This window comes from Hordeum vulgare, chromosome 7H (genome assembly GCF_904849725.1).
Source record: "Hordeum vulgare subsp. vulgare chromosome 7H, MorexV3_pseudomolecules_assembly, whole genome shotgun sequence".
NCBI classification, from domain to species: Eukaryota; Viridiplantae; Streptophyta; class Magnoliopsida; order Poales; family Poaceae; genus Hordeum; species Hordeum vulgare.
The window spans coordinates 191,242,589-191,252,881 of NC_058524.1; the positions used below are offsets into that span (position 1 = coordinate 191,242,589).

General features: G+C 48.6%; 1 protein-coding gene across 1 annotated transcript; it reads left to right on the forward strand.

Annotated features, from left to right (window-relative positions):
• Positions 1-2,858: 2,858 nt before the first annotated feature.
• LOC123409162 (proline-rich receptor-like protein kinase PERK9) lies at positions 2,859-3,939 on the forward strand. Its single transcript, XM_045102131.1, has one exon. It carries the CDS (start codon positions 3,077-3,079, stop codon positions 3,548-3,550), a length of 474 nt encoding a protein of 157 aa, XP_044958066.1. The 5' UTR covers positions 2,859-3,076; the 3' UTR covers positions 3,551-3,939.
• Positions 3,940-10,293: the final 6,354 nt, after the last annotated feature.

Below are 10,293 nucleotides of genomic sequence, written 5' to 3' on the forward strand. Positions count from 1 at the left end.
GGCAGTAACGGGTTCAAGCATGCACTAGCTAGCAGTGGTAACTGACGGGCTAATGAATAGTGTCAAAAACGGTGGGAAATTCATTTAGGAAAAAAAGAGAAGGTAGTAATTCAGACACCATTGCTGTGTATTGATGAACCAATGAATGCGAAAGGCTGTCCAAAGAAAAAGGGTGACCAATCGAATGTGGATTAGGAAATAATAATAGTAGCAATAAACCCTTGGAAGCCAGCAGGGCCCATGTGGGATCATCAGCCTTTTGTTGCTGCCAGCCACCCCACCAGCTTGGGCCTGCGGTGGAACTCTCTTTAGCTTTCCCTTCTCATCCAAGCCAATGGCACCCACTGTAGTTTCACCACAATTGGAGGGCGCTTCCCTTCCTCGATAGTCCATACCCACCCCTCTCTCGTTTCCTTTGCAAAGAAAAGAAGAAGAAGAAAAAAAATCAGCATTAGTCAGCTGAAAACCACTTCTAAACCGATGGATCGTGCTGCTGTCCATATTTTTTTGTCAGTTTCATTTCCCAATTATAAATGGTAGCGTTGAATTTCAGCAAGCCGTATTTCCTCCGTCCAACCAAACCAACCAGCTCACATGTCAAAATCATCCACAGCTCGGCATCCAGAGCCAAATATATACTCCCTCCGTTCCAAAATAAGTGTCTCAACTTTGTACTATCTCTAGTACAAAGTTGTACTAAACTTGAGACAGTTATTTTGAAACGAAGGGAGTACATGTCAAAATCATCAAGGGGCAATACGTGCGGCGGTACGCATCGTTGCCAGCGGCTTCGTTCGTGGCACAGCATTATTCCTACGTTTGCGTCCACGCAAACCCTATGCCCCCAATCAGTCCGAATCTATAGTTACCACATTTCCGCCGCGACACAATCGAATCGACAACCCACCTAAGTTTGTAGCCCGCACAAAAACGTATAGTAAAAAAAGAGTGAGAGGTACCACTCCATCCAGTCCAGCTACACCTTAAGTAGCATAAGTGGGAAGAATATAGTAGTATTACAGACAGGGGGGCCTGCACGGGTGCAATGTCATTTCAATTTCACCGAGGAAGAGGAAGAAATGGCGCCATTACGTCTCCAAAATAAATGGCCCGTTTAAGCCATGCACCGTTTTCTGCAGCCAACTGCTGTCATCTCCGGAGCTGTCGGTCGATCAAGTGCGTCCTGTCCTAGCCGCACTCATTTCCACCTCTGCTCCCGGAGGCCGGAGAGGGTTGGTAATGGAATCGGTCGTACCTTTGCCCTTGCGTTGCGCATCGCATGCATGCATGCAATGCATGGTCTGGATCTCCTCCCCCGAAGTGTTTATTCTCACTTGCTCACACCATCATTGCCTTCCCTACATACATACTCCAAGCCTTGCTTGCTCCCAAGTCCCAACCCCAGCCAGTATGCATGCCAACCTTTTCCTCTAGCTTCAAATCATTGGGTTCACCACAATTGTGTTCTAGGGCAACGGTTCCATTCGCGCCAAAAATGCTATGCACCAGGGTCTGCGAGTAGTTCGTGCCACGAAATGTGGAGTAGAACCCTATGTTGTGTCTAGTAGAACCCTATCAGAGCATCTCCAACAGTCCGTATGTTCAATCGTTTGTATAAGTGTTCACATTAACAACCAACAACACAATATACAAGCTCTTCAATTTAGTGTATGTTAATCGTATGTAAAATAACTAAGCGGGTCCACTAAATATTGAAGAAATAATCATGCTTGCCTCGAAGCTTGTGCGTGAACCGTTGCTTCAAATTCATACGATTTTATTATCTCTCTTCTTTTATTATGCGTCATGTCATCAAAATCATTTATGTACTAATTTTACCAACGATGATCATACGATCATTGGAGATGCCCTCAGGGATTGCAGTTGGGATGTTTCCCTTCTGACCTAGGAGTCGAGATGTAAAAAAAGAAAATGTACATGGTTATATGTGTCTCATTTGTATCATAAACAAGTCACGTATACACCGGCCTGGTAAAACTGAAAAGATAGCAACACGTTGCACAAAGAAACACCGATCACCAAGAAGTAGTAATAATAATAATAATAAATGTACATGGTAATATGTGTCTCATTTATATCATAAACAAAGTCACATACACATATTCTATATTCATTTCAAAATGTTTGTCTAAGATTTATCTAGATATGAAGTATCTACCACTAACACGTGACTAGAAATTTTAAGACGAAGGGAGTATATCATAAACCTTCAAATGGCTCATCAAAGGTGTAGCCACTACCACTGAATGAATCAGGTTGGAGCAACACTCCTGACATGCCATTAAATTTTAGATCTGACACTGCAACTCGACTAAAACGTCGACGGAGAAAACCATACCTGCCATCCGCGAATCATAAACCCATCACACGATTCATCGGCTTTCAGATGTCGTCGATGCAAACCATAATCTACATCGGCTTCTAGACTACCTCCCATGCTCCGCGGCGGCGCGGAGCAAACACCGATAACCGATGACCTTGGTGGGAGGGGAGCCGCACGAAGGAAGGCGATGGCTACGTTTAGTCGCTCAAGCCCGAGAGAGAAAAATGACTCTCGTGTTTGCACGATAAGTTACGGAGCACATTTGTTTGATCGCGATTTTAGCGAGATGCTAATTTTTTTCTATTTTGCCTTTACAATTTAAAAAAAAAATCAGTTGCATATGTAAAAAAACAATTCAAAAGTACTCAAATGCCCCCTTTTATTTGGATAAAAAATAAATAAAATAAAGGGTCCTATATCCAAGTGAGAGATCCGGAACACGGAAAGACAACGTCAGATCGGACGGTGGGTAATTAAAACCGATTTAGCTCATATTTCCTCCAGCTTTGGTAGAGTAGAGTAGGAAAAAGGCAAGCCAGCGCCCAAAAGGCCAAGGATTTAATTCAACTTACCCCACCCTAAAGCCGTTTATCTCTTTCTCTCTCCGGGCGACTACAGTATTTAACAGCCTTGGCGCGACCTCCTCTCCTTGATCTCTCCTCCTCCCCAACCCTCTTCTCCCCTCCCGCACCCAACCATCTCGGCCCCCACCCGCAATTCACAGCGCCGGAGATGACCTCTACACCCCCGGGCGACGTCCTGCCGGCGCTGCCGCCGATCAGGACGAGGGCGGCGGCGGCCGATCCTGCGCTTGACAACGCATCGGCCTCGACGACGACGGTGCCGGAATCCGAGCCCCTGCCGGCGCCCGCGGTGGCGGAGGAGGAGGACATGGTGGTGGCGGAGTCCCGGACGCCGGCTGCGGTGGCGGACGAGGGCGAGGAGGAGGAGGAGCCCAGGACGCCGACCTCGGAGGAGAGCAAGCTCCGGCCGCCCACCGATTGCCCCGGCGCGCCGAGGAAGCCCGTGGCTTTGGCCGGTACGAGGCCATCGCCGAAGCGTCCGCTGCGCTACTTCGACGCCCCGCGCGACCTCTCCGCGGTGTTCATGTCCCTGCCGCCCAAGAAGCGGATCCGCGCTCCGCCGTGCCTGGTCGCCTTCCGCCCCAGGTGCGGGGCCGTGTGGGGCCATGGATCGGCACTGTAGCCTCGCGCGGCCGGCCGGCCGTAATTTATGGGCTCCACGCTGCAATTGTTCATTTACCGGCGAATTCTTGGAGTTCTTGCGTTGGGTTCCTCTTCTTTCTTTCTTTCTTTCTTTCTCTCTCTTTTCTTGCGGCGGCTTCTTGGTTTCCACGGCCATGACGATATAGTATAATCTCCAGTGCAAATAACCTGTTGTTTTGCGTTCTTTTTCTTTCTCTGTCATTCTGATTCTTAGCGCGTTTGTGTGAAGGAGAAATTGTAGAATCGAAAAGGTTGCTATTTATATAATTAATATAGGGATGATGATGATTGGGGAAAAAGAACAGGAGTTGTAAGAGAATTCCCTGTTAATTACCGACTACTCGTATTACAGTTAACAGTTCTGAAAAAGTATCTCAAGTGCTACATATGGTGTTCTTTCCGGTTTTCCGTTGAAATATCTTGATTCTTGTGCCTGCCGCAGCTCCAATTTTACACATGTTGCCAGTCTGACAAACGGCAGACTCTTTCGGTGCAGCTAATTAGTTAACTCGTGTGGGCCTGAATTATGAAGAAGAAAGAAAGATTTTTGCTCAAATTAACCGAATTCGGTCAAGTTAATGGCTTTAAGCTGTTCTGTTGATCGAACCACACAACACATTGTGTGGAGAGGAAAAAAATGTTTTTTCTTGTTGGAATTATTGGTGCAGTGTTGAGCAGACGAAAATTGGTCAGGTGGAGGGGGATGGGCTTGGATGTACTTTTGGTTCTTCTGTCCCAGCACAGCACCGGTGCGAGTGCAGAAGAAGATTTGCAGCAGAGCAGAGAATCTTCTATTCATGAGAACAACATGACATAAGTTTTTTCTGCAAAAAATAATAATAATAAAATCCTAGCTGCACTTGGCTGTTTCAGTGTTGCACATTTGGTGTTCTCGAGTTAACTGGCGTTCTTCAGTTAACTCAGGCGTCGGTTGGGATTGTTGAGATCCAAAGCGGAAGGAAGGGGAGGTCCGTTGCGTGTTTGACGAAGCCATGGATGCATGGATCCTGAGTAAGTGGGAAGGAAGCGGAAGGCTGAAAGTTCCGTTCGGTTGGCTTCACTCACATCACATGGGCTGTTACATTTTGCAGTTACAGAATGCATGCATGCTCCTCAGGAATAGGTCTCGCCCTTGTTTTAGCAAAGCATTATTACTCTACGCGTGAAGAGGGAGGGAGAGAGAGAGAGAGAGAGAGAGGGGCATCTTCCACGGTATGGGAGAGGCGGAGCCGGCAGGCGTACAGCATGCGTGGCCGTACGTTGGTACTTGGGTTGGGCAATGCACGGCCATGGCTGGCACCGTGTCTGCCAATGCCATGGCCAGGGGAAGAGAAGGAGAAGTAGGGGGGGGAGGGAGGTGGAGGGATTCGTGCGGTGCGGAGACAGGCGCATGTGCCGCCCGGGGGATCGTCAAAGCGGGTGGGGAGGACGCGGTGAAGCGAAGAAAGGAAGCCAAGCAACCGGGGAATCTCAACCCCGTCCCGGTTCCTGCTGCAATCATGAGCCGCCTACCTGCCAAGCCCGCAATCATGCTGGATAAATGGATGCTAAAAACTTCAATTAGTGATGCATGTTCCTCTTTGCTGCAAGAAACAAGTGCACAACGATATGATCTAGGGATGAATTTGTCAGCATGGAAGTCGGAGCGGCGATCGGGGGTTGATCCAGCACCCACTGGTCCTAACGGATCAACCTACCAGGATTAGATTAGGTGAGCAGACCACAAGAAAATGAGAGACTAGAAACGGCAGGTCATCCACCGTAAAGTGCGTACTAATACCATACTGACCGGGCCTCCTATTTAACGAACCACCAGCTGTCTGTATGTAATAGTAGGAGTACATGTCCGCTTCATCTGTTTTGGCTGCGCACTAATCCCAAATTAAGACATGCGACGAATGCCAGAGCGGCCAAGTCGTATACTCTGCCTAAACTAATTAATCACGACCTAGGATTCCCCTGGGAACGGCCAATTGCGCATTGACCTTTGCCCTGCCCGGACGCCCGCACGAATGGCGCGTTTTAACCGCAGTAAAAACGCACCCCGGTACTACTACTACTATGCGGCAAACGGAGCAAAAACAAAAAAGAAGTTAAGGCGTGTGCCTGTTCTTGCAGTCCCCTACATTCTCTGACAAACAAGCACGGCGCGCAACGCAATCTTGGTGGCACGACAAATCTGCTGCCCGGTTTGCCATAGCCTGATCTGTGCAGAGTAATTGGATATCTGATCGCATGGTACGATACAGCGTCGTTTAATTTAAGCTGTCTGCTCTGCTTTGATTGTTTTGATTATTATTTCTTTCGTTTCTAAATGCTTCCTTCGTTCGAAAATACTTATCGAAAAAATATTATATTTTAGTTTTAGATACATCGATCTTTATCTATTTTTGCAACAATAAATTCCGGACGGGGGAGCTTTTATAAGTTTTTATAGTGGTTGCACTACGAACTATATACAAGGAAAAATGAATGAATATACACTTTAAAATATATCTATATACGTTCGTATGTAGTTCGTACTTGTATCTTTTAAAAGACTTATATATATGAATAGAGGAACAGACCGAACCCCCAGCTCCCGACCCCTCCTCCGTCGCCCCGCGTGCGACGGGGAGGGCGCCTGCGCCGCCACCTCCACCCTCCTTCTCCCGCTCCTCCTTCCTCGCCGCCGCCATAGGGCGCGGCTGGGCAAATCCTGGCCGGCGCCGGCGCCGACGGGGCTCTCTCAGCTCCCCACGCAGTGGCCCTCGCGCGGGACGAGGCGACCACTTCGGGACGCTGCATTGGCGCTGGGCGCAGCGGCGCGATGACTCTCCCGCGCGGTCTCGTCGGCGGCAGGGCCTGCTCGTGTGCCGTGCGACGGGCTGGTGGCGGAGCAAGCCAGCGGGGTGGCTCTCCTCTCCGTTATGGATCGGATCTGGCTGGTGTAACGCCCAAAATGCGATTCTATTCTTAATTTGGCATGAGGGCCTCGTCAGGGATAGAAGCGCATCTCGTCGTTTTGCAAGAATGAATATCGTTACAAGTACATATACTGAAAAGATGAGATATATGGAATTGACTTACACTCGCCACAAGCTACAACAGAGTATCCTCGGTACCTTACATAAACATCACGAAGAAGAGCAGAGTCCGACTACGGACGAAAATAAACGAGAAAAGAACGACGTCCATCCTTGCTATCCCAGGTTGCCGGCCTGGAACCCGTCCTAGATCGATGATGAAGAAGAAGAAACTCCAAATGAACAATCAACGCGCTCGCGTCAAGTAACCTTTACGTGTACCTGCAACTGGTGTTGTAGTAATCTGTGAGCCACAGGGGACTCAGCAATCTCATTTCCAAAGGTATCAAGACTAGCAAAGCTTAATGGGTGAGGTATGGTTAAGTGGTGAGGCTGCAGCAAGCGAATAAGCAATATATGAGGTGGCTAACTTACGAGTACAAGAATAAAGAGGGGGGATGATCTACGTGTTGGGTAACATAGCATAAATTCAAAAAAAATCATACGCATATTCATATCTTCCTATGGAGAGACCAGCAATGAGAGAGGGGTGAGTGCATCTTCATATCTTTGAAGATCGCTAAGCGGAAGCGTTACTAGAACGCGGTTGATGGAGTCGTACTCGCGGCGATTCAGATTGCGGTGTGATTTCGATCTAGTGCCGAACTACGTCACCTCCGCGTTCAACACACGTGCAGCCCCGTGACGTCTCCCGCACCTTGATCCAGCAAGGAGGAGGGAGAGGTTGGGGAAGATCTCCAACAGCACGACGGAGTGGTGTCGATGGAGAGACGAGGTCTCCCGGCAGGGCTTCGTCAAGCACTGGCAGAGAGGAGGAGAAAGAAGAGCAGGGCTGCGTCGAGGGAGAGGGAAAATTGTGTGCAAAACAGCCCCAACCCCCCCCCCCCCACTATATATAGGAGGAGGGGAGGGGGTGCCATCCCTAGGGTTCCCACCCTAGGTGGTGCGGCAGCCCCCCCCCACATGGGAGGTGCGGCGGCCAGGGCAGGGGGGAGTGGTGGCGCACCCCTAGGTGGGCCTTAGGCCCACCAGCGCCTACGGTTTCCCCCTCTCCACCTCCTGTGCCTTGGGCTGAGTGTGGGGGGCTCACCGGCCCACCTAGGGGCTGGTTCCCTCCCACACTTGGCCCATCTAGCTTCCCGGGGTCGTGGCCCCCTTCCAGTGGACCTCCGGGGCCACTCCCGGTGCTCCCGGTGCTCCCGGTACGTTACCGGCGACGCCTGAAACACTTCCGGTCCGAAACCATCCGTCCAATAAATCAATCTTTACCTCCGGACCATTCCGGAGCTCCACGTGATGTCCGGGATCTCATCCGGGACTCCGAACAACTTTCGATAACCTCGTATAATAATTCCCTATAACCCTAGCATCATCGAACCTTAAGTGTCTAGACCCTACGGGTTCGGGAGACAGGCAGACATGACCGAGACACCTCTACGGCCAATAACCATCAGCGGGGTCTAGATACCCATGGTGGCTCCCACTTGCTCCACGATGATCTCATCGGATGAACCACGATGTCAAGGATTCAATCAATCCCGTATACAATTCCCTTTGTCTGTCGGTATAGAACTTGCCCGAGATTCGATCGTCGGTATACCTATACCTTGTTCAATCTCGTTACCGGTAAGTCTCTTTACTCGTTCCGTAGCACGTCATCGTGTGAATAACTCCTTAGTCACATTGAGCTCATGATGATGTTCTACCGAGTGGGCCCAGAGATACCTCTCCGTCACGTGGAGTGACAAATCCCGATCTCGATTCGTACCAACCCAACAGACACTTTTAGAGCTACCCGAAGTGCACCTTTATAGTCACCCAGTTACGTTGTGACATTTGATACACCCAAAGAACTCCTACGGCATCCGGAAGTTGCACAATCTCACGGTCGAAGGAAAAGACACTTGACATTAGAAAAGCTTTAGCATACGAACAATACGATCTAGTGCTACGCTTAGGATTGGGTCTTGTCCATCACATCATTCTCCCAATGATGTGATCCCGTTATCAATGACATCTAATGCCCATGACCAGGAAACCATGATCATCTATTGACTAACGAGCTAGCCAACTAGAGGCTTGCTAGGGACACATTGTGATCTATTTATTCACACATGTATTACTGTTTCCTGTTAATACAATTATAGCATGAACAATAGGCGATTATCATGAACAAGGAAATATGATAATAACCATTTTATTATTGCCTCTAGGGCATATTTCCAACAGTCTCCCACTTGCACTAGAGTCAATAATCTAGTTACATTGTGATGTATCCAACACCCATAGCATTATGGTGTTGATCATGTTTTGCTCGTGGAAGAGGTTTAGTCAACGGGTCTGCAACATTCAGATCCGTGTGTACTTAACAAATCTCTATTACTCCACTCTGGACATGGTCCTGGATGGAGTTGTAGCGGCGTTTGATGTGCTTCGTCTTCCGGTGAAACCCGGGCTCCTTGGCTATGGCAATCACCCAGTGTTATCACAGAAGAGCGTCATTGGACCCGACGCGCTTGGAACCACTCCAAGGTCGGTGATGAGCTCCTTCATCTAAATTCCTTCATGAGCCGCTTCTAAAGCAGCTATGTACTCCGCTTCACATGTAGATGCTGCCACGACTTCTTTCTTGCTGCTGCACCAGCTCACTGCCCCACCATTCAAAACATACACGTATCCGGTCTGTGACTTAGAGTCATCCGGATCTGTGTCGAAGCCAGCGCCGACGTAACCCTTTACGACGAGCTCTTCGTCACCTCCATAAACGAGAAACATTTCCTTAGTCCTTTTCAGGTACTTAAGGATATTCTTGACCGTTGTCCAGTGTTCCATACCTGGATCACTTTAGTACCTCCCTACCAAACTTATGGCAAGGAACGTTGTTTTGACGTCCATTTGCCAAATTTCGTAATCATAAAAGGCGGCAATTGCTAACATGATTCGGACTGATTTCAGCTTCGCTATGGGAGAGAAAGTCTCTTTGTAGTCAATTCCTTGAATTTGTCGAAAACCCTTTGCGACAAGTCGAGCTTTATAAACGGTTACATTACCGTTTGCATCAGTCTTCTTCTTGAAGATCCATTTATTTTCTATGGCTCGCCGGTCATCGGGCAAGTCCACCAAAGTCCATACTTTGTTCTCATACATGGATCCTATCTCGGATTTCATAGCTTCAAGCCATTTGTTGGAATCCGGGCCCGCCATCGCTTCTTCATACTTCGAAGGTTCCCTGTTGTCTAACAACATGATTTCCATCACAGGGTTGCCGTACCACTCTGGTGCGGAGCGTGCCCTTGTGGACCTTCGCGGTTCAGTAGTAACTTGATTCAAAGCTTCATGATCATTATCATTAACTTCCTCTTCAGTTGGTGCAGGCGCCACAGGAACAACTTCCCGCGCTGCGCTACTTTCCTGTTCGAGAGGGGGTGTAATTACCTCATCAAGTTCTACCTTCCTCCCACTTACTTCTTTCGAGAGAAACTCTTTCTCTAGAAAGGATCCATTCTTGGCAACAAAGGTTTTACCTTCAGATCTAAGATAGAAGGTATACCCAATAGTTTCCTTAGGGTTTCCTATGAATACGCATTTCTCCGCTTTGGGTTCGAGCTTCTCTGGTTGAAGTTTCTTCACATAAGCATCGCAGCCCCAAACTTTAAGAAACGACAACTTAGGTTTCTTGCCAAACCATAGTTCATAC

What these genes read in the sequence shown, in the direction of transcription:
- LOC123409162 (XM_045102131.1), top strand. Translation starts at nt 3,077, where the DNA reads ATGACCTCTACACCCCCGGGCGACGTCCTGCCGGCGCTGCCGCCGATC.